The sequence below is a fragment of the Solanum lycopersicum genome, chromosome 1 (assembly GCF_036512215.1).
Source record: "Solanum lycopersicum chromosome 1, SLM_r2.1".
Taxonomy (NCBI): Eukaryota; Viridiplantae; Streptophyta; class Magnoliopsida; order Solanales; family Solanaceae; genus Solanum; species Solanum lycopersicum.
The window spans coordinates 1871177-1896118 of NC_090800.1; the positions used below are offsets into that span (position 1 = coordinate 1871177).

General features: G+C 34.7%; 2 protein-coding genes across 2 annotated transcripts; both read right to left on the bottom strand.

Annotated features, from left to right (window-relative positions):
• Positions 1-124: 124 nt before the first annotated feature.
• On the bottom strand, positions 125-2659 carry LOC101262338 (syntaxin-121). Its single transcript, XM_004228627.5, has 2 exons — positions 1491-2659; positions 125-720 (listed from the first exon to the last, which is right to left on the bottom strand). Exons 1-2 carry the CDS (start codon positions 2032-2034, stop codon positions 362-364), a joined length of 903 nt encoding a protein of 300 aa, XP_004228675.1. The 5' UTR covers positions 2035-2659; the 3' UTR covers positions 125-361.
• Positions 2660-4458: 1799 nt separating this feature from the next.
• Positions 4459-23796, bottom strand: LOC101264146 (uncharacterized). Its single transcript, XM_004228546.5, has 28 exons — positions 23478-23796; positions 23289-23383; positions 21222-21321; positions 20763-20867; positions 20440-20602; positions 17402-17519; positions 17233-17295; positions 17034-17114; positions 16817-16911; positions 16570-16720; positions 15047-15133; positions 14494-14613; positions 14294-14422; positions 14112-14209; positions 13360-13483; positions 12394-12501; positions 11313-11451; positions 10148-10252; positions 9728-9788; positions 9538-9613; positions 8119-8304; positions 7884-7994; positions 6787-6948; positions 6545-6703; positions 6114-6344; positions 5792-5941; positions 5331-5428; positions 4459-5239 (listed from the first exon to the last, which is right to left on the bottom strand). Exons 1-28 carry the CDS (start codon positions 23635-23637, stop codon positions 4708-4710), a joined length of 3807 nt encoding a protein of 1268 aa, XP_004228594.2. The 5' UTR covers positions 23638-23796; the 3' UTR covers positions 4459-4707.
• Between the last annotated feature and the right edge of the window lie 1146 nt (positions 23797-24942).

The following is a 24942-nucleotide window of genomic DNA, read 5'->3' on the forward strand; positions in this document are numbered from 1 at the left end:
AAGAAAGAACTAAACTTTAGACCAATATACCAAAATATCAAGAAACATCAATATAGAAAAAAAAAGCTCAACATAAACAAGAAAAAGAACAACTTAATGTTAAATGAGAATAACCAAAAAAATAACTGTCACAAACACAAAAAGAATATATTCTAAATACATCAATAATTACAAAAATAATAATAATCCAATGTAGAATAACATCATGGACCCCCATCCAACTTACTTCTCCCCACATCAAAATAATATCCCAAAATACACAATATAGAATAGTATACTATAAAATATAGAATATTCAAAAAAAAAAAAAAGGGGGGGGGGAGGTCCATCAACAACTAAACCAAACACCTTTGACCATATCTCATTTCTTCCATGGCTGAATAGAAAGAACCACTATCAAGATGATGATAAGCAAAAGAATAATAGCAAAACAAGTCCATTTTCTTGTATTCTTTTGGTGTTTTCTTGCTACTTGTAATTGTTGAGCACCCCCTCTAACAAATGAATTAGCCCTATTCACTTGGCTCTCAATATCATCAAGTTGTTCACCTTGAGATTCCACTAAAACAGCCATGTCCAAGAAAACTTGATGAAGTTCTTTCAAATTCCTCTCTATTTCCTTCACAGCTTCATGCCTTTCTTGAATCTCCATTATTGTGTCCATCACTTGTCCTCTTCCTTGTTCTTGTATTGCCTTCTGTAAGAATGTCTCACTTTGACCTGTGATAGACAAAAACAAGTACTTTGTTCTGTTATGACTCGTAACCTATTCGGTCTACGATACATGAAATAAGTATTGTTTGATATGTCATTTGAAAATTTGGATGAGTTTTACTCAGATATTAGTTTTGGAGCTTGATTAATCCAAATTTACATGAAAAAGTCCCATTTAAGGCAAATCACTCCATACTAAAGACGACTCTATTCCCCTAGGTTTGATTTCAAAACCTCTGGTTAAGGATGGAACTACATACGATGTCAGATATTCGTGTTGGAGCTTGATTAATCCGAATTTACATCAAAAAGTCCCATTTAGAGGTAAACCACTCCATACTAAAGACGACTCTATTCCCCAAGGTTTGATTTCAAACCTCTAGTTAAGTATAGAACTACATACGATGTCACACATTCGTGTTGGAGCTTGATTAATCCGAATTTACATCAAAAAGTCCCATTTAGAGGCAAACTACTCCATACTAAAGACGACTCTATTCCCCTAGGTTTGATCTCAAGACCTCTGGTTAAGGATCGAACTACATACGATAGAGGATCATCTTGTCGGAAAATTAGACTGTGCATATAAAAACTAATATCAAGTATATACATCAAAACTTAAATCTCGATCTTGTCTGAGATAGAGAAATACTTACCACCCTACCACAATCGTGCCCTTTAAATTTGTACTCCCTCAATTTAGTTTTCGAGGTTCAGACTATCTAATTTTCCGTGTGAATTCGAATACATAACGAGACAAGGTAGTAAAAATTTACCTGTAGATATGAGTGTATCAAGAACTGCTTCATCAGGATTTTCTCCAGTAACAGTATAATACCTTCTTTGAACAGTTTCTCTATATTCCGACGCCATCTTTTGTCTCAGCTCATTAAACTGATTCATAGATTCTTGAAGTTTCTTCCTCAATCCATTAACAACAGACGTCCTCGTCCTATCAGAGGAGCTCCCCGGGCCACACCCGGGGAGGCTCCTATTGGAAGCGTTGGATCTATCCAACGCTTCCAAACGAACTTTAATAAACTTGGCCTTTTTCAAGGCCAAGGAAACATCATCATCCATTTTAGACCTAAGATCCTTCACAGCTTTCGCGTTGTGAAGGGTCTTACTCTTTTCATTTGAGCTTTGAAGCTGAGCATAGATTTTTTCGAGGTTTTTCAGCTCGTCTTTAATAGCTTCTACATCTTCGAAAAACTTGTCTAAGTTGACACCACCGGTGTCTCCCATTTCGATTCCATGAGAATCTTGATCATGATCATTCTCTCTATAACGAGAGAACGATCCTGAAAAAAGATCATTCATCTTCTTCTTTCTTTAACGAAAATTTTGATATTTCGATAAAACTATGAACAACAAGAAAGATGCAAGTTTGAGGAAAAATGGAAATGGTAGGATGAATGAATATAATGGGAAGGACTACTAGAAAAAAAAAAGAAGAAAAAATAAAGACTAGTCAAATTGGTCGTCTAGATCAACTACTATAAACAAGACTTAGCACAAAATATGGAATTAAAGAAAAGTCAAATGTTCTTTTTTTGAATATAAAAATAATATATATTTTTTTGAATCAAATAGAAAAATAAATATATTATAGTAATTAAATAGAGAGAGAATATTTCATCTTCTATTTTTAAATAAACTAATATATAAAAAGTTTCTTTATAGACCAAGTTCTAATATTATATTTACTTACCTTTTAATCAGCTATCAAACATGATAATATTTATGTAAAATTTAATATCTGTATAACTCATCTTCAAATCAACTACCAAACGTACTATATATACATATATTTTTTTAGAAAAAAAATTCTTAAATTTATATGCAATATAAATGTAGAGGGGGTATTGTGTACGAAAAGGTGGTGAAGATGAAATAGGGAAGAAAGTGGGAAAAATATCAAAAAAAAAAAAGGTTAAGATTGAGTGGGTCTAAAGGGAGGGGGGTGGGGGGTTATATAAAATATACTCCTTTTTTTATTTTCTTTCAATTTATATGATATAACGTAACTGAATACAAAGTTTAATATCTTATATGTTAATTGATTTATGATGTACTATGATATTTGTGTGAAAATAAACAAAAAGTTAAAAAGATGTTTCAATTTTTAAAACTGATTAATAAAAGAAATAATATCACATAAATTGACACAGAAAATAGTAAAAGATATTTGAGTGAGATATTTTTCTAATTATTTGAGGAAATGTTTAAACGAGTAGGAAAACGCGTTTGACTAAAATATTTCTACTATTTTATTTTTTTCTCCAAAATTTAAGGATTAAGAAAATAAAACTAAGGTAAGAAATTTCCTAGAAAATGGGTGGGGGTGGGGGTGGGGGGTGGGGGGGTTGTTTTTCTAGAACAAAATAAAGATGGCTATGACCATAAAAATCTATTTATTAATATTTAATATGAAAAACGAGTAAATTTATTTATTTGACAATATTTTCAAAATTTAAGGTGCTTAATGCCCTTGTTTATTTATTTGTAAAATCAAAATATATATTTAATTATTAAAATACTAAATTTAAATCCATACAAGAAGTAATTCTTAATATTTGAACGAGTTTCTTTTTAATTAAAAAATTTATTAGTAAATATATATTCATAACTGATAAAGGTGGTTAATAGTTATGGCTAGCATTTGTGTTATGTGTTGGTTGTTTAATAAAGAATCGAATGATTAGTTGTAGAAGTGACAGATTATCCGTCTTTTATACGAATATTTCGATGATTGATGAACTATATCTTATGACTTTAAGATTATTCAAAATTTAAATAAGCTCAACATTTTTATATGAATATTTCGATGATTGATGAACTGTATCTTATGACTTTAAGATTATTCAAAATTTAAATAAGCTCAACGTTGAGGGAGATGACAGTGAAATCAATTTCTCTTTATCCCATTTTATATGAATATTTCGATGATTGATGAACTATATTTTATGACGTTAAGATTATTTAAAATTTAATAAGTTCGACATATTCATAAGACGGGAAAAATCAATTTCTCTTATCCCATTTTATGTTGCATTTGAATCATTATGTCTTATCAACTTATTTGGTAGATTTTAACAACTTATTATATTTATTATAATATAAGGATAATGGAATTATATATTTTTTTAAAAAAAACATATTCTAAATCATAGTTAGGAATATTATAACCATTTGGCTTCTTAATATATTCAAATTTTGCATCCCCAATCTATGATTATTTTGTGGTTGACCGACCAAAACACGTCTTAAAAGTTAATTACTTTTCTCCTAATCCCAATTTGCCCACTAATTAAATATTTAAATCACTAAATCATTAATTTCTCATTATTATTATTATTGGGGAATTTTCGAAAATAGTAATATAATAAAATCTAATTATGTTTCATAACTATAGTCTGTTGTATAGCTACCCTGTTAAGTTCCCTTGTATAATTCACAGATACATTTGTATAAACTCGAAATAACGAGTTTATATAAACATATTATCAAATTACACTATACTATACAAAAGTTATACATATTATATCATACAATCTTATTTCGCGCCGAAGGCATTAATAAAACATAGGCTCAATTCTTTAATCACAAAAAAGATAACAAATAATAGAAAAACAAAGTATCATCAACAACATAGCTACGTTTTAGGAGGATTAAGTGTAGGTAAACCTTATCAAAATATCTCATAGCTGTTTCTGAAAGACCCTCGACTTAAGTGCGGAATCATCAAGAAACGAAAATGTCTACCTTTCCATGTTCTTAAACCACAAAATGGATGGATTACAAGCTTGTATTTGGTCCCAAAAGGATTGAAACAAATTAAATTCATATCCTATTGTAACCAGTCAAAATTGTTTTATTTTTTCCCCATTATGACGTTTCTATTTCTGTGTAAATGTAAATGTAAATGTAAATACAAGAACATCATAATTTACAAATTACAAAAGACGTTGACTTACCAATTCTCAAAAGTTCTCAATCTTGTTGCAGCACTGTTATGTAGAATGGATGGCCTTGACATGTTCCAGATGAAGCTCTCGATTCAACGCGTTGATCGCTGGGGGATGAGAGACTCCAGTGCAATGAGTAGTTTGATAGATCAAATGTGCCAGGTGAAAATACACAAATTTCCATAGGAGTTTCCCTAGAAGATAACGGATCGAGTGTAAAATGAGTAGAACTTGAAGCTGACCAAATGAAAGACGGAACTGTATCAGACGACATTGGCTTCACTACTCGAGTTCCTGGGGTATCAGGTGTGATTTTAACGTCGTTTGACAGAGACAAATCGTGCCAGCCTACTTCGTTTCCAGAAGCTGCAGATGTAGTTCCTGATGAGCTGATGTTGACTGCAGAATCAGAGGGGTTACAGCGAATGGACACAACATCATCGGAGGAATTGTGGACTATCATCTTTAGTGTAATCGCATAGAAAGGTTCCTTAAAATCATGTTTTACAGTTCGGGGGCCATCTATTATCCACCATATCGGACTACTCGTTCTGACACTGTAAAATGAAACAAACAAGATCGTATACATTAAAAGCGAAACACCTGTATGTATACATACGTTAAAAATTCTCATGACAGAATCCTTGCCTGCAGTGACATATGTGATGGGAGAAAATATTTGCGCGATCATTCTCCTCACACTGTGATCTGGATACCAATATAAAGTCAACCGTGTCCTCGTGCTCCTGATCAATTCAAATAAAAAGAAACTTCTGAGTATAGCAGTACATCATAAGGGATTGTACACATTTTTGTTTGAGACAGTAACAATCCTCTCTACCTCCATGAGGTAGGGGTAAGGTCTGCCTACACTTTACCCTTCCCAAACCTCCCATATGAGATTACACTAGGTATGCTGTATATTTATTTCGTGAAACCGCTCTGAATCACTGAGCAATCAAAAATATCTATCGTTACAACTATACATTGATATTCCCTCTATTGTTTATAGTTCAACTATAACTACAAGCACAAGAACCTCATAAGTCACATTCATAAACAGTATTGATCACATTATAATGAGAAATATAGCAGAGTAATAAATGAACCTGATCCGATATTCTCTGATGTACTCGTTCGTAATGGTGAAATTCAGACAAGGGAGAGCTGTATAGATCAAAAACCATTTCACTTCCGCAGAGCAAGTTGACATCTGCCTTCACCGAAGGGCGATCTTGATCAGTTACCGACCGACAATTCTGATTTCAAAAAGGAATTCCATTACATAAAACCAAAGCAACAATTTGATAGGTTAATTTTAAAAAAAATATATCCTTAAATTGTAATATCAGAGAGGGAATATATCTAAAAAGCTGAAGTTGAACTGCATCAAATTAGTAAACAGAACAAGTAAACACTCCATTTTCTAACCTTGAGCTTGAGAAACCATGAAATTGCTTGACCAGCAAGTAGAAAATCTGAAGGGAGGACCTTAGTTGGTTCGAGCAATGATATCTCCCATTCATTCCCAACAGATGACAATTGGTGAACCTGAAAGCCTTTTGAGCTAGATCTATTGACAACATCCATTTGGACAAGGAACTCCTGCAGTCTAGATGGACAAGGGCTGATTTGGAAAGACACATCCAAAGATGGTAGCACCTATAAAGTGAATATAGCAGGTACTTGTAAGAGACTTTTTTTTTTTGGAAAAGCAACTCACTCACTTTTGATCAATACACACACCAGCTCGAGGATAAAGTAACTGTAAAACTAATAGCACTTGCTCAGATTCATGATATTGTCCTCAACTGGAGACATTACAACAAATCTACACATTTCTAGCAACAGTAGGAACAAACCTCTATATTGAAGTGCACACGTAAGATACGATATGTCATCACACTTGATATGTCTCCCATCTCATAGTATACTGATAAATATAAAGATATTTTCCCGGGAGCAGCAGCCCTAAGCCAGAGAGGCCATGAGATTGGAGTTCCATCTGCAATTGATGTGTCCTAGAAAAAGAAACACAGAAAAGATAAAGGGGTCAGATCCTGGCTTAAAATGTAGATGTCTAACATCTTTAGCCCACACTGACCTCGGGAAATGAAAAAATGTCATCTGATACTTTATCAGTCTTCGACCTCAAAGACCTTTGTTTTGAACTTTTTCTTTCCAAGCAAGCAGGAAACTGAACTTCCAGATCTTCCTTGTGTCCAATTTGGAGAAACCTAGGCGGACTGACCTTCATCTTCAACTTCTGCCAGGACATTACAGCTATCATCATTAGAACTCGAAATTTTTCTAACAATGCTCCAAATTGATATCATTAAAACAACCATATATGCTAGTTCATCTTCACGCAATGCATGTAGCCATTTCGAACACACAGGTGACTCTCAGCTCATATGTATCAATGTAATCTCAATTTATATGTATCTAAATACCTCGATGTAGATGATTATGAGTAAAATTGGTGAATCATATACTGTAAGATATTTGCTTGTATAGCGCAGATTCTTATTAAAACAAAAGAGGTGCATAACCTAGAAATATTAGGTTGTGACAATAGCAATTGAAGCAATGCAGCTTGGTGAGTAACTCCAAGACTAGGCTCAAAAAAACATATAAACTCTTCAATTTATCTCTTTGGTGAAAATATGTTGTGGGTTAGTCAGTTCAGTAGGTGCTAAGTACAAGATTATACCAAAAAGAGAAGGTGATGGCATTGAAGGAAATGTTTTTCCCAAGATTCTCTTCAGTTTCCTATTCTTTAGCTGTAAACACAGACATTCTCTTGAAACAAGAGAACTTCGTCTTACATTTCCAAACTTTGTTCTCAGCCTTGATTATAGTTTCGTTCATCCTGTAGTTGGGAATTACTGCTCCACTTAGAATATCCTCCTGACTAATGACTTCTCTAGCCCACGAAGTAGGGCCGGTCTGAAAACTGCCTTTCGAACAAAGCCTATTTTCAATCAATGCAACAGCAGCAATTGCGCCTATAATATCAGCTGAGATAAGATATTCCCAGTTGAAGTACATTCTACAGCTTTATTAGGTGATATTTGAAGATTCTTAGGGGAAAATAAGAACTAGGCATGTTAGTCATTCTGATGTTCAAACATGAGGAAATGTTTTACATGCTGTAAAAGAACCATGCTTTTTCTAGTATGTACAAAAGAAGACACATACTTTTACTGGAATTTTACATGGATTTTTCAACTCCAGAGCGATACACCGCAAATCACCAACATAAACTGTTTCCGGGAGGTGATGAATGAAGCCCTCAAGCTTTGGTAAACTCTGCATATAGTCAGTCAAGTCATACAGATAAGTAACAGTGACCATCCAAGTACAAAATGCTAAAACATCTTAAACTGTCTACATTACAAGTAATAAATATGTGGGCATGGAAGGAAGAAATCACCTTTATGACTAAGAACTTCAGGTTATCGAATGTAGATCGTTTAGATTTCCTGTTTCCTTTCATAACTTTCTTTCTGACTAAGTCGGAATCAAAAGTACAAAATCCTCCCAGTGAACCTGACAGCTTCCACCTTATACCAACTATTTTGAGAGTACCTTCTGCTCTTGGAGTAACTGTTAGCTGAACCTGAAAGTTGAAATAGTAATATGATAATTAAGACAACAGAGGTAAACTACATCCATGGAACATCAGAATCACAAGATACTGAGAGCAAGAAATGCACATAAGATGCTGGGACAACGCTACTGGTATTGCACCCAAAGTGTGGCCTAGTGGTCAATGAAGTAGACTTGGATTCAAATCTCAGCAAAAACAACAAACACTAGATGAATTTTTCTTAATTTACATATATCTTGGTGGCAATTACTACTTCATTGACCTCTCTACCTCCCCAGGTAAGGGGCAAGGTCTGCATACACTCTAACCTCCCTAGACCCCACTTGTGGGATTACACTACACTGGGTATGTTGTTGTTATATATCTTGGTGGCGAAAGTCACCCAATACTTGTGCTAGTGGGATGTAATAATAACCAGGTGAATCAGTCACACAAGTTAAAGTGTGAACCCCAAACCAAGTTAGGTATGCTGGGAGGTGTGTATAAAGATCTTGGGTTACTCCACTAATTGACTTAAGGTTTTGAAATGATTACTCGGATTCTCACGCGCATGTCATGGACCAAGGGGCTAGTTTTTCAATCGTAAGTGTATTCTGATTATAGCAATATCTATAGAAGAAAAAACTAAAGTCCCCAGTTCTTACAGCATCACAAAACAGACATATAAAACTACCGTACACAGACAGAGAGAGTTAAGAAAGAGGCAATCACTATACAACAAATTACTGATTACTTAGTACTTACAAGAGAAATAGGTAAACAGAACTGGTAGTTTAATGCTAGAATGAAAAGGAAGTGATCAGTTTTTATCATATGCCTCGTCTGTTTGACCAGCAAACAACAGAGAGCAAGGGCAAGGAGCAAGTCTAGATTATGATTTAAGAAAAGAAATTGTTATGGATAAGTTCTGATGGTAGAAATCACAAGTCTTTAAAGTGAAGATGCACTGATGCAGCACTAGAGGATGATGTCTTCCATCTCAGTAGCTTGAATTTGGCTGAGGCCTCAAATTTTATTAGCTCCAGCCTTTCATAAATAATCTTTGTTGCTAGACGGGGGATTCTTATAGCATAATTCGCTAAAAATTGTCATACACTAGAAACAAAAGATTATGCCATCTTCTCCTATAAAAGTGTCAGCACACCTCGCAAGTAGAACAGGGAGAACAAGAAAAGTCAAAAGCGTAAACGAAATCTACAAGCAGCCAGATAGACATGTTCAATTACTTGTCAAAAAACTCACCAATACTGTTTCACCTTCTCCTAAGGCAACATCAGCCTCCGATAATGTAAATGAAGATGTATCAGAAGCACAATTCCTGAAGTTTAATAACATGTGCAGCATCATAAGCATGTGGAAAGGGGACTTAATTATTATCTGAAAAACATAACTGAGCTCAAAAGTCAAACTCTGTATGTTACAATACACTTACCCACTAGTGGCTGATTTGTTTGATGTCTCACCATTTTGCTCACCAATTGAATTATTTGCATCTACATCATTCACAATAGAACTTATTATGATTCTGATATTGCAATAGTTGTATTAAGGAAGAATATTTGTGAGGAAACAAAATGAAAAGCTTATCAATTCAATAAGTACTCCGTTCATCCCAAAACTCTTAAATATCTGCTTTCTGAGGAACAATTTGACCATTTTTTGCAAATATTTGCACACAATATCCGGATATCTGAGAGCTAAATGAAAACTATTTCTTCTTAAAATGAAGTTGTGAAAAGTGCAAAGCAAAGGGTGAGAACTTTGGGCCAGACAGGGAGTCGAAAGAGACTGCATTTTTGTTTTTTTTTGAGAAGTAGAAAGAAGATGACATTAAACAGGATATTGTACTTACTCGGTTCAGATACTGCTGGAGAATGTTCGCAAATTAGGGTAACACCAGATATTGAAATAGGTATTTGAAGTGGATTTTTGAATTCAATGGTTATCCCAATAGCCTCTGCAAAAAATGAAAATAACTCGGATATTTTAGGAAATTAACAAGGTAACGTAGAAAAAGAATAATCACTATACTAATGGAAGATTTTGAATAGAAGATAAGCACTACAACGAACACACAGCTCTCTCGGAAAATTATTTCTCTGAATCTTTTCAAATCAGTGATTTCTTGAGCCTAAACTTGTTTAAAAAAGAAAGAGAGAGAGTACACTTTTAGCCTAATGTCTAGCTTATCTAACTACAAAGAGTGTTCATTTTCATTGTGCTCAAGTATAACAGTAATGTATAAAAGGTTAGAATTCTTTATTACTACACTCCTGTAAAAGACCTAGCTTTCTAATGACAGAAAGTTTAGGCAATCCTTTTTGTTGATGTTGAGTGGGTGAAAACCATCTTGTACAAATTCATGGTAAGCGTATTAAAACAAATAAGTTGGTTGTGAACGTGCTTAGACCATATGTTAGTTTTGTGGGATAAGAGGATTTGAAGTGGGTAAGCCCTGGGAATGCAGCAACTGCTATATGTAGAAGTTACATTATTTTTTTGTGGAGCAGAAAACTCCCAAGTACTCTATCACAACCTTACCCTTCTAATATTTGAGGCCTTACCAGAATTATAGATCTTATGCTTATATCCTATCAATTGTCCCTATTCTGAGGGAGCTAGCTGATATATTATGCTGCAGTACTGATTCTGTACCCACATCTATCAGGATCTTCCTTTAGGTACCAAGTTCAAGTTTACTGAAGTCAGGAGTGATGTTACTGAAAAAATTGTGAGACTGGCTTCTTGGAAGATCCAGTGATGTTCCAAAACAGTGATTTGTCTATCACTGGATAACTTGTGATTTAAACTTACTACTCCTTGATGTTCACTCCAACTGGAGGTACACTGCTGTTTCTAGTAATCCTTTATCATGTGGCTACTTGTCTACCGTTCCTTGGATGTATTGCAGCATTTCTTTTAATAACACAACAAACTCAATCATGGTTTAACAAAAGCTCATCAGCGAAAGACAGGAGTATAAATTTATCAACAGTGAAATAGGATCAGTCACTTACCCCCAGCAACACAAATATTTGATTCTCTTAACTTTTTTGGCAACATTTTAGATTGCAATTCCAGCCAATTACTCTTACTTGACAATGTTGGAATCATGTCTTCCTCTAATGACCGCCACAGACTTTCTTTGACATGAATCTGATGTTCCAAAAAGAAAAAAGGAAGAAAAACAACAAAGAGTATATCAGAAATTTTAAATATACAAGAAATACTAAATATAAGCAAAGCATAAAAGTCCAATGAATTCAATTGCTTATTTTGGCACAGCAGTAGCAGAATGCTTCGGTTGACAGAATGGATGAAAAAAGAGGATGGAACAACAAATGTTTAAACACTACATTTTATTTTAAATGATATGATATGTCCATTGACTTCAGTTAACCTTATATGAACACCAATAACAGACAACAGCCTGGAAAATATAAGAACAAGGAACTAGGAAAGAACAGGGAAAAGAAGACCAGTGAAGTATGAATCCAAATCATGGGTTTGAATTTATGGTGTTGAGAACGAATTTAGTTGATTTTCAAAGAGTCTAAGTAGTTACAGTCTATTAACTTTAATGAGATCCTTCTTCGTTAGCCCAGTCTTGCCGGCAAAATGTTTTTCAGTGTATTTTCTCACAGTTACCTTACCTCATCTCACTTCAACCTAATGCACCTGCTGGACTGTCTATCCTTCCTCCCTTTTGATTAGATGGATTATAACATCCAAGAGCTTCAGTAATGTGTGGAAGAGGGTAAGATTTCTATGTGGAAGAATGCAAGAAAATGAGGATGAACACAGTGGATCAATGGCTGAAAACTATGAGAAACACATAAACAGAGGAAACAAAAGGCAACAGTAACGAAAGAGACCCTTGAATAGGAAGACTACACAGGTATTATTAAGTAGCACCTAGAATCTGCATCATGCACTACCTAACAGAAACAGATAATTTAAACCGGATGACAGGCAAGTAACATGTCAGAAGGCCTTGGGCATTTACTAGATTCCAAAAAACAAACAATAATGGAAAGAGAAGAAGACGACAAACAAATAGAAAAAAGTAAAAGATTTAGGAAGTACTAATTAGCTTACAGCTGCTTGGGATGCATAGGTACGATGATCCTCGTACACCACTTTGACTGAAGGGATGTTGATTACTGGTAATTGAAGCTTTGGAACCTCATATGTTTTGCCTGTTTGCTTCATAATATTACAAATAAAAGAGTAAACAAGGACAATATATATTTCAGATCAAGAACAATAATGATTAAAAATAGGCAACATGACTAGATGAGAGAAAAAACAAAGCAGTACGTTAAGAACTCTTGCAAAGCAACACATGCTTCTTCAATGCACTTGTCATTGACCCATAAAAATTAAAACCAAAACAGTAACGGCTGTTACAAACCAAGATTAAGTGAAATCAAAATCAAGATTATTCCATGGATAAAATTAAGAGAACTACTCTACATGCCAAGTTTTTTCTTTTTCAGTTAGGATATTTATATGAATAATCAAAACCATAGGTCCAGGAAATTGTTTCTGGCAATGCTGAAGCTAATATATATCAGCACACCAAATTATATTCAGCAATTTTTGGCAATTACCATAAAGACAACAGTGGGCTAAATTGAACTGCTCAGTTTAAATTTAAAAGCATCACAACTTGCAAACAGGGCATTCTTTCTGTCTTCTGATCTATTGAATACTAAAAGTCACTAACACCTCATTCTATTGGATGCTAATATAAATTTCATAAATCTATTTGCAGTTTCTGATTATTCAAAAGATTGGGGTGGGTATTAAATCTCATCAAGGAATATTAGCAACCGGTAGATCCAGAATTCCATGATATATAACTGGCAATTTAATGATCTTTGCCATGATATATAACCAGCTTGACTGTACAGAATAATATCTATCAAGAAATGAACGGACCACATAATTTTGAAGTTGATGATCTTTCCAGGAACCAACCAGGGGGGGGGGGGGAGGAGGGGAGGGATCACGGGTAAGACACAAGATGTAAGAGACATCAGGAACCAAAACTATGCTTACCTGAATTATCTGAAGGAAATCCTTTAGGAATAACTCCTGTGTTGTCTTAGATTGATGACCACAAGCTAGAACCTCCAACATATTTTTGATAGCAACATCAAAGATCCCCAAGAAACCATACCACCTGAATAAATGACAACCTTATTATGTTACTCCATAATTCTCGAATAATATCTTAACTAGCTTTTTTGAGTATAACCAGTAGCAGCGGAGGGAGGGAAGCTTTCGCTAGATTAGTACAAGGATATGAAATAACCAATGTAATAAGAAAGTTAAGACAGAAGAAAAAAACAAGAAGCTCTGGGAACAATGGTGTCAACTGTCTTTCCCGAGCAGTTTGTCTGTAGACAGGACTAATATGATCGAAGTACAATTCTGAAAAAAAAACAAGGAGGTTCAACTCAGTTTTTGTGCAGCTTTTATCAGTTTGACTAAGGAGAGGTGGACCATGGCTGAACTCATAGTTTGCTAGAAGAAATGGTGGGGAACAGTCTCAGCTTGTATATGGTGAAACATATGGAATGAAAGTATCTTTGAAGGCGGGTTCAACTCCATTCCAAAAATCAAATGGAATTGTACCAGTTCTCTATGTTTTTGGTGTAAAGAGCAATGTATAGATGATGAAGAACAGATAATGGACTTTCGAAGACTTCTGTAATTGCTTCCACTCTGTAGATCAATTTTTGAAGATCGCCAGCTGAGGAACACAAGTTACTAGTTTCAAAAAAACAAGGAGGTTATTTATAACTTACTTTCCTATGTGGAAATGAACATGGTCTCTAATGTGCCTCCATGTAGTTCCCTTGAAAACAGAAAGAGCACATTTGTATGTTCGAATTGCATGTTTTATCTGATAATGGAGACGGAATAAATAGTTATACTCTAGATCACAGCATTTAATAACCTATATGCATGATTGGGTGAGAACAAATACCTGATCACATTTTTTATACAGGTCCCCGGAAAGAACAAGATGAAACCCGTACTTGCGCAACATGGGGGGAGTGGAAAACAAGTAACAGTACGATGCTTGCTCGAGCATTACTGCTGAATGGAGAGGCTCCTAAAGAATAAACCTCTTCAGAACAGGAAATAAGGATTGTCATCCACCAAAATATCTAAATTGGGCATTACCTCACCAGAGATACGGAAGTATACACTGGCGGCCTCCTTGTACTGATCTCTGGCCTTCAACATTTCTACCCACCAAAGACCACAACGTGTAGCATTTCTTTGACCTGATGATCCAATTCTCTGCAAAAAAAAAAGATAATATTTTAATCCATCTACCAAAACCATACAAAACCTTAGATCGTATTTTATACTACATCTAAGGCCAATGATAATAATTAAAATAAAAATAAAAATAATAACAAAGAACACTTAGACCAAGAATATCATCACCTAAGTAAACTAAGAAGTATGCAATACAACAATGTATTGATCCATCAGCTTCCAGGTCACATAAAAAGCTTAACATGCAGATCTTAAGAGAAACAGGTTTCTAAACAAGTGTCAGAGTGACTACTACTACCGTCTTAACTTTTCCTTGATTTATGCCCATTCTATTCCCCTTTTTCTCTTTTTCAATGGTCGCTGGTGAGGAAATTAAAAGGACAACTGCAATAAAATTGACAGCCTAGGGTAAAGTTGAAATAACTGACATAGAAGAGGGATGCGTACATACTAAATATGTAGTAAATGCATTATCCATGCAATATTCACCATCCTTTCTCGACTGATCCAAAATGAAGTAGGTCAGCCCCATCATTTCCTGCAATATGAGTTGATAGTGTAGGTGAGAACACATTGAAAGATTATAAAACCAGACAAAGCATTAAGCAGAAGTTCATCATTCATGTCCCTTCTATAACTCCAGTTGATTACAGCTGTATGCATACACTCCGTATGCATCAAAGACAAAGAAAGAAGTCAACAAGTAATCAATGTTCTAACTACTTCTCATGGATATTGGATCACCTCTCCTCGGAAGAATATCTGATGGACAATGCAGTATTTGGATCAATAGTAAGACACACCCAAAAAGAAACCCAAGATACTCCAATCTCTCCCCACCAATAATATACTCTAGCTCTAGTTCAATGTATTTAACACTCCAGTTCTCTCAACATTTAATAGGTAAATAAAAAATAGCTAATATGTTTAGCCCAATAGGTTTAACCACAATAATTTCCTTTTTTCCTCCCAAAAAGAAGATAGCCGCATGGCAGAGATGTCTGACTGGTTCATATAGTAAGAAGATTTGCTTTATCAGCACAAACTAAGGGCCAACTTTATTATTCGAACAGCAACTTTGTTTTCCAAATTAAACCCAGAATTGTTAAATGTTTGTTTTCTAGAAAACCAAAAACATTGGAAGGCTGTTTCCAAAAACAATTCTTCCAACACAACAACCATCAATTCTTCAAAACCAATACAAACACACATCCTCAGGGATCAAAATCAAAATAAAACCAACCGTAACCAAAAAAATAATAATCTGAATCCAAATGGCAAACTCATAATGAGAAAGGTATATTGAATGTCAAATTTCTTGTTTTAAAGCCACTAACAGAAAATACATAATAAAGAAAATTTTCTCATGTCTCAATATAATAAGTAAAAAGGGGAAGTACATTATTCAGAGATTATTCATAAATCTCAAAGTAAGATAGTGAAGGAGACCATTTACAATTTGTGAGGTGCATTACCAGTAATTTACAATGCATTACCACTAGCATGGATCAATTAAATAAAACAAAAAACAAGGTGCTGTGGCTGCCTGATGCACCCAGAGGGAATGAAGATACAGTGTCCAATGAGCTCATATGCTAGCACTTACTATTTTCCCAATCTCGATCTATTTCATGAAAATATGCAATAAAGACACAAAATGTTTCATGTTTTCAGAGACATGTGTTTATGATTTAAGAATGTCATTCGCCAATTGAATAAATCTTTAGGCCAAATAGACATAAGAACTTTCAAAACACATAATTGAGGAAAATACACAATAAGAACCAGTGGGCACTCATTGTTTTGCTCATCAAACTACATGAATCAGCAACTGCACCTTGGAAACCCAAGTTAAGCAGATTCCATATTGAGTGAAGAAAATCATACCAGAGACATGTATTATCCAGAAATTTAGCTTACAACAAGTACTCTGCTAGTAACAATGAAAATCCAATACATAATTCCAAGAATTACCTGAACACCAGCATAATGTTTCCAAGCTTTGTCGAGCTTGTAGTCGGTAGAAAGTAGACGATAGTTAGACAATGCAAGCTCATAATCATGTAGCATGAAGGCATAATCACCCAAAACTCTTATTTGTGATTCAATGGAGCTGAAAGTATACCTTGAAAAGCAATCACAAAGTCTCATTAGTCATTTAAAGAAAAATGAAAACACAACCACGTCACAAACTAGACGAGAGATGAGCTTGCAGAATTACGTTGGACCAGCTGGGTTTTCTGGTGCATCTTCTTTACCCTTTCTCCACCACAAGTTTTTTATTTGGTTTCTAAAACCTTTCCTTGTTGCAGAAACCTGAAATTTAGCTTTAAGTAAGAAAAAACCGATAGAAGTAACATACATGTTATCATCAACTTCTAAGATTTAAAAAAGTAAAATGAAATTCCAAACACCAGTCAGGGTTGAGGGGTAGATACCTGCTGGTTAAGCAGACGAATTTTTTGCTCCATATGAGGAATAATATGTTTAGACGATAGATCTTGTACAAATTTTTTCAGCTGCTCAATTCAACACACATGTAAATAATTACTTATATCAAGGAGAAGGATGTTGATGACCAGCTATCCTAAGAAAGTACCTCTAAGTTCAGGCCATACAAGGTTCAGGAACAAATACCTCATCCAAGTCATCTGAGCTAAGGAAGCAACGTAACTGCTGGCCATGTGAAATATCAGTTTTCTGTAAGACACAAGAAAATATTTTTTCTTTAATTCATCTAATAAACAAAGATAACAAAGCCAATAGATATGATGTGAAACAAATAAGCTTCAGAAGGTTCTCTTACATAAGCAGACCATAGGTTTTCGTGCTCTTCTGAGCCATCCTTGGAGGAGTTAATACATAGCAAATGACAACAATTAGCCCCAAAAGTGCTCCTCATCTCTGCCAAGGTTTTGGTTGCTCTGTAGAAAATACAGAGCATCATTAGCAGCCAAATCATGCAAAATTGAGCTCATCTTTTTGTAACCAAAAAACCACCACAGTAAGACAAAACCATAAGTCTAGAAACAGATTTGATAGTTAGAAATGCAGCGAGGAGAAGGACTATAATAGAAGGTCTACGTAAGTGTGAACATAATAAAATGCTACTCCTCTTCAGTTGTGTGCCCCTTTTCATAGCTATGTTTGGCATATTCATCCCAAGACTACGCTAAATGTGAAATCCTCGAGACACTGCATGTAGTTTGCATCAACACGACTTTGTGCGGCTTCAGGACTTGTTAAGTAACAAATTATATGTTGTGATTGAGCATTGACAAGGCTCCTTGTTGTGTTTGAAGGTTATTCAAGTAAAGGAGATACCACTTAGAAGATCTAGGAAAAGAAACAAATGACACGAGGAGGGATCAGAGTGTCGGAGAAGCAAGAAACAGGAGAGAAATGACCTACCGGCAGTGCCTAGGCTCCATATAAGCACCATTGAGCTACTGAAAAGCAGAAAAAGAAGACCAGTCCGTTCTTAGTACTGCAGAGTAAGAAGATTTGCTTCCAAAGTTGAGAGAGGAATGCTCTTTCCCACATGACTCCATTTGGACCCTAGAGCTCCGAGGAAGGTTGACTTATTGTATGGTTAGCGGCTAGGGAAGCAATCTTAACAGCGGAGAATCTAAGAAAGAGGAGGATTACCTATGCCAGTTGGTGCTTTATGTGCAAGCGTGAAGGCGAACTTGTCGATCATCTTCTTTTGCATTGTAAGGTGTCTAGTCAGTTATGGAGGATGGCCCTTAATTGGTTTGGGGGGCAATGGGTTGTGCCAGGTACAGAAAAGGAAGTTTGCGAAGTTGGACTCTTAAAAGGGGAAGGCACAGTGTGTTGCCCCATTAGCAATCAAGTGAGTCATCTGGAAAAGAGAACTAGGAGGACCATTGAAGTAGCAGCTAGACTTTTGTAAAATTACATAGAAGTGTTTGTCTCTAGTTTCGTTTTGGTGTAGTTATGAGGTCCCCGTTTGTATAGAAATTTGGATCTTTTTTGTTGAAAACCATATTTTGATGTAGGTTCTCTCCTTTTGGTATATGACTTGCATACACGGTTCCCTTTTACCTTGATAAGAAAAGTTCGCCAAGCGCTTAACTCCACAACCAGAGCCTGGTTCTCGCCAGCAGGCATTCTGTTGTGGCTGTTGGCCAACGCCTGTCTGCTTCAACAACAGCGTCTAGGCATCTGCACTTTCTAGGTTTACAAATAGCCCTTCCATACCTTATGTTAATAAAGAAAAAGGGGCTCCTAAAAGGGTTTGGAAACATGGTTTTCTGGAAAGGAACAGAAGGCAAGGGAAAGGAGAAAGATGACATCTCCAACAGAGTTTCTTCTACTTTGTCTGAAGTCCTTCACTAGAAAATGAGATGTTAATGGATATCCTTTTGATGCTTTCACGTTCTGTCATCAAATATTTTACTTATTCCAGGATTATGATGGAAGTCAAAACATAGTTTACTTTATCTGCATTCTTGCTAGCATCCAAGGTGGCTATCATGGACTTTGGAGAAGGGCATCCTAGTCATTTTGTTGTTTCACCGTGAAACTAACAATCCCAGGATTATCCCATAGTGAGCGTGGCATAGAAATAACACCAAAACTGTGGTATAGACAATCCCTTACTGTACGGGCGACAAAGAAAAATCTCAACTAAAATGGCTGCAGCCTGCTTGTATATGTAACATATCAATATTGTATGAATAGTTTATAATCGTCTATAGTTATAGTATCAGAGATGTATACACATCCATATACACTGTTCATACAAAGTTTATATATTGCAACAGTTCATCCTCCTCAACGAGCTGATTTTAATAAATCCCAACTAACTCAAATCTTCTCAAAATAGGCCTAAGTTTTAGATATGAATTCCTCTGAATCTAACTGCAAAAGTAAAATTAATGCAAAATGTTCCTAGCTATTGGTGTTCAAACTCTTTGATGGAGTAAAAACATTTCTAGTTTCTCCTCTGCCACTAAATGAAATTGTTATATGGATGGAAGAGACTCATGAAGAGATACTCAGTACTGGAGAAGAATTTTCCCATTTTTCTCTTCACTTGGCAGGGGCACGTGGAGTGGCAAAACTTTGAAAGTCACACTTGCCCTCCTGCACTTCGCCGGCAGTAAAATATGTCAAATAGCCATTTTAGGTCATAAATTATGATTTGGTTGTTTGGTTAAGGAATTTTAACTCAATGGACATTTTGTCTAATATTCCCTAAAATAATCCTATATTTTATCCCAGGATTATTATTATTTATCAGAGTAACCAAACGGTCTCTCAGTTCATATGTTTATGTTGGTGATGAATATTGAGACTCTTTGTGAACTTGGGAAAGTTCCATTGTATTTCTTCAATTGAACCTCTCTTTGATTATTCAAAGGTAAGAATTTCATGTATGAGTTCAATTTATCTTTCTACCTTGTTCCTTATCTTCAAATGAATGTCAAGAGTTCTTTTTATAATCAAGAAATTTTCGAAGGGCCAACGGCACGATTCAGAACTCGATGGATAATGGATCCGTGACTCTACCTTTCTCCACTTAAATACCATATTTTAAATTGTTGCATGGTTTAAACCCATGACGGGTGCCTATCTACACATTACATGTTGTGCTCTTACACACTAGCCCAAGGCCTTGGGAGCATTAAAGTGACAAAACAACTAAGCGACAGAAATGTGAGACTACAAATGGGTTGAATGACACTGATTATATTTTTACTAAAATACTTCAACTTCCAATCCTCATGGATTTGTGATTGTGATGTTAACAATTTCAATGTTATAAATCGCTGTGTTAGATTACACCGTGGAAAATTTCAGAAGGAAAGAGCATCAAACCTTTCTAATGGAACTTCCACACCATCGTGTACCAATACAAAATGCTTTAGCATTTTTGGATCCATTGAACCATCATTAAGTAGGGAAGGCAACTGATTGATGTTGAATAGGTCAACAAATTTGTTGATAGGATCTTCATCCCGTGAAGAAACAGCCAAAAGACCTATATTATGATCACCACAGACATAGAAGCATTGTAAGCCAGAAACAGAATCCAGAAAAGTAAGATGGAACCTCATCTCTTAAAAAGGAAAAGAGAAATGAAAACCGGGGAGTACAAGGGGAAAGTGACTCAAAAAGTGTAAGATAAAAAGGCAGCTTACATGTCACAGGATGGTCAAAAGCTTCATGTTCTGAAAAAGAGACCGTACGTACTAGCTCTTTGTTGAAATACTGGAACCATGACGGTAGGAACTCGTTTTGAGAAGCTTCATTGCACATCATAAGGGAATTAGTCCACCACAATCACACACTTCCAGGCAGAAAACTATTTTGTAGCTCCAAACATAGAAAGTAATTAAATTGTTTTGGGGACTAAATAAAGCCAAAAACTAACTACATCAGGAACAAAACAAGCAAGTTATTAATCTAGCAGTTCACAGTGAAATGTGAATTGCAATTTGCTAGTCCTAAGTTTTATAAGTTGATACACTTGCGTTAATTATCCCAAGTCCTAAGTTAATAACTTCGGAGATTAAATATCCTACTTTTTACTTCATCAAAAAATTTCTTTTTAGGATAAAAAAGAATTTAACAATTTAATATAACTGCATAAAACATACAGTTGAGCACACTCTCAATTTGCAGAGGTTCTGAAGATAAGTTAGAAAGATCTTTCTCTCCAGCATCAGTGATAACTTGGTTTAACCGCTCCTTTGCAACCTAGACAAGAAAACATGTCAATTTTAAAGGCAACAAGCATAATACAGAAAAAAAATTACCACCATTCAGTTCTCAGGTCACAGAAACCAACAAATAGACCATAAACTGAATATTTTAATGGTTCTGACCTCCAGCAGAAACAGATTATGGAAGGAATAGGCCAATTTGACAAGAAAGTAAATGAAGGGGGAATTTAAACCAATATTTTGTGTCTTTGTCAAAAAAATATATATATATTTTGTGTATCACTAGTTCCTCCACAGAGGCAGATAATTAATTGAAAAGCTGCACTTATTTCACAAAGATTAAAACCTGGTGTTTGGCAACCATGTACTAGACAATGAAACACTATATTTTAGAACTTTTTCCGTATTCCATTGGAAACTAAGAACTTTTTAACCGGTCATTTTAGTGGGTGTATAAGAATAATGCCAAATAGAGTGTATTAGTACTGCTTGCATTATTTCTTGTGTTAGTGTATTAAAAATATCAAGCATTGCACAAATTTTTTTTAAAATATATATTTACATTTGATTTTTTAAAAAAGGTTTAGAGGGGCAATTGGGTCTTTAACTATGCTAGATCCCTTGCATTATTAATATCACGGATTTTCATGTACTAGTAATACACCCCTTAATGCACAATAAAGTGTATGACTAAGGCTTGAAAGTGTACCAAACAAGGTACTACTAATACACGAAGCTAATGCATGCATTATTTTTTCTAATACACTATACCAAACGATCCCTCCTAAAAGATGTAGATCTTGGAACGCGCATACACAAATGATGAGGGCTAGGTTCTGGAAACACCACCCCCATACCCCATTTCTTGGTTATGGTTTCACGAATCTTCACTTTATCGTGTCAAAACTTAGGTTTCAAAGATTCAAGAGTCTTTCTTGTGTTCATATAAGGTCCTCAAAACGTATCAAGATGGAACTTGTTCTCTAAGTCATCATGTTGCCACTAAAGTACAATATTTTGTTCCAATGGTTTATAACAACTGTCTTTGCAGAATGTAGGGTGAATGAGATTTATCTAACTATGTTATATTGGTCCCAAAAGATTTTGGTCCTCATGTCATCATACCCTTCTCTTCGGTCTTCGGCTCAACTCCTTTTTTCTTTTGGTCAACAAATCCATCTAGGGCCACCCCCTAGAACCCTCAGGACCAACTGCAACCAAAGAAACTCGAGAACAATTTTCCCTCTCCTCTACCCTTCTACACTTAAATAACAGGCTTAGTTTGTGTGGCGCGGGGCTCACACATGTGACTAGGTCACAAGTTACACAACTTTTGCACTTGAACTAAGCCATGGGGTTTAGAATTGTTTTTTCACCTCTGTTTCTCTACTAAAGCTTCTTCAACAGCTTGCTACCTTAAGTATGCACAGCAAACAGTCACCCACAACCCCTTTCATTTCCTCGTCTCAAACAATTTCGAGTTTAATAATAATAAAATGTACTATGTAGCTCTCCTCAATTTAACCTTCAAAATTCACGAGGACCAATTTGATTAGTGCACCCCAATCCTATTCCTTTTTCTTGTTGCCAAATGTACAAACATAGAGAAAGGTGGTTTATATTTTGGATGAAGCCTGATCTCATCAAGTTTTACTGGTTTATAGAGAAAGACACTTTTTTTTTGGTTCTCCCATAAGTAACTAAATCTAAAACCTCTTGTGATTTTGTGTACCAGGCTACCTCATAAATTTCCGAATCGAAACAAATTATTACATAAAGAATTCTCTGCAATTACTTTGTTATTTAGTAGCTGCTGTTTGAAGCACTGCAGTAATTTAGTTTCATGAAAGCAAAGAGTTTCATTCCAAGCAAGCAAATCATAAAATACACTTCTTTTGCTAATGTACTGCAACTTCATCTTCCAAAATAAAAACTGATAATTTAACGACCTTCAACTGAAGTATATACTTGTCCGTCTAGTATTTCAGCTAAAAGAAGTACCTCGATATTAGGCTGCCGTATATCTGAAGCATAAAACAACCGCAATTTGAACTTCTTCAGTCTGTAAGGCTGATCACTAGCAGTTCGAACTGGCACTGCATTTCCAATAAAGTAAAACACTTCACAAAAAGTTCCACACAAACAAAAAAATTAGTATTTACACTAAATTAGTATTGAAATGGAGTTGACCGTCGATATTGTTGAAATTGCAGAAAGGAGAAAGCATTTCAATGAAGGAGAGTTGATTCTTCTGACAAGATTCTTCAACAAAAGGAGTTCGGAGAACCATAACCACAGGAGTGATCTCATCCAATAGCATTCGGGCAAGTGTTGAGTTCACCGGATCCATTATCGCCGGTGACTGAGATTGAACTGACTTGTCGTTACTCGTGACTCGTCGCCGGTGCCGGCTCGCTTGATCTCACCGGCGATTATGCTCAGATCCAGAGTTGTGTATGACGAAGAGAAAATTGAAGTGTGATGAGAATTATGTAATGCTTATTAGTCCAATTTTTATTTTTTCACTTTTAAAAAATTTAAGATAATAATCTCGAAATAAAATATTTATAATTTGTTAAATTTTTATTCTAATTTTAATTTTAATTTTAATTTGTATATGAGTAATTTGAAATTATTTTTATCATGATTATGATATTATTTTGTGTCATGTTTTATGTGAAATAATAATTTTATAAATAATAAAATTGAGATAATATATTCGATATTTTTAAAAGTAAAAAAATCACAAATTTAAGAAAAAAAATATTCATTGAATAAATTTTATAATTATTATAATTCTCGAGTAACGAATTTAGTAATTTTCTCATGTTATGATTTTGCTTAATATGCAAATATTTCCTTTGAATTAATTTTATTTGATATTTATGTTCTTTAATTTTGGTGCGTGCACAAAAACGCATTTTACATAACATTCTAAATGTCAATTCACTTCATACGCAATAGGATGCGTGTATTTACTTGTTTAATTTTATACAAATTTAAATATATTTATTATTACACACAATTGGATAACTAAGTGTCGATTAAGCCAAGTTTTTTTTTTTTAATGTGTTATGCCTATAATTTTTGAATAACATCTTCACAAACTAAAAAAGCTTAAACGCTCCCTTTAACTTAATCTTAGCTTGATAATAATACTTAAGTCGATTTAACTAAATCTCATCTTATTTAAGAGGTGTGTATTTTTTCAAATAAATATCATTCGCTTCTAATTTCACTACGACTTGCTTCATTAAAATAAATCAAAAGCATTTAATTTCCACCAAAAATTGACTTCAATGTAGACCAATACCATAGGACATAATATTAACATTCTTTATCGATATGAGTTATCGTGCAATGAAAACATTATCTTCGTTTTTAATTATAAATTTCAAATTCAAATCTTGATAGAAAAGAGATTTCCATTGGAAGCATCGCTTTCAAATAAATATGATAGTGCACAATCCGAATTTAATTAGAGCTTTCAAGCGAGCTATTGATACCGAATGTGAATTAAAAAATACTCCCTCTGTTCCTATTTAGTTGTCCACTTTAAAAAAGATACACATATTAATATAACAACAATTAACATAGTGAATTCAAAAATGATGAATTAAAACTTAGAATTTTTCAAAAAAATTGAATGAGGGTA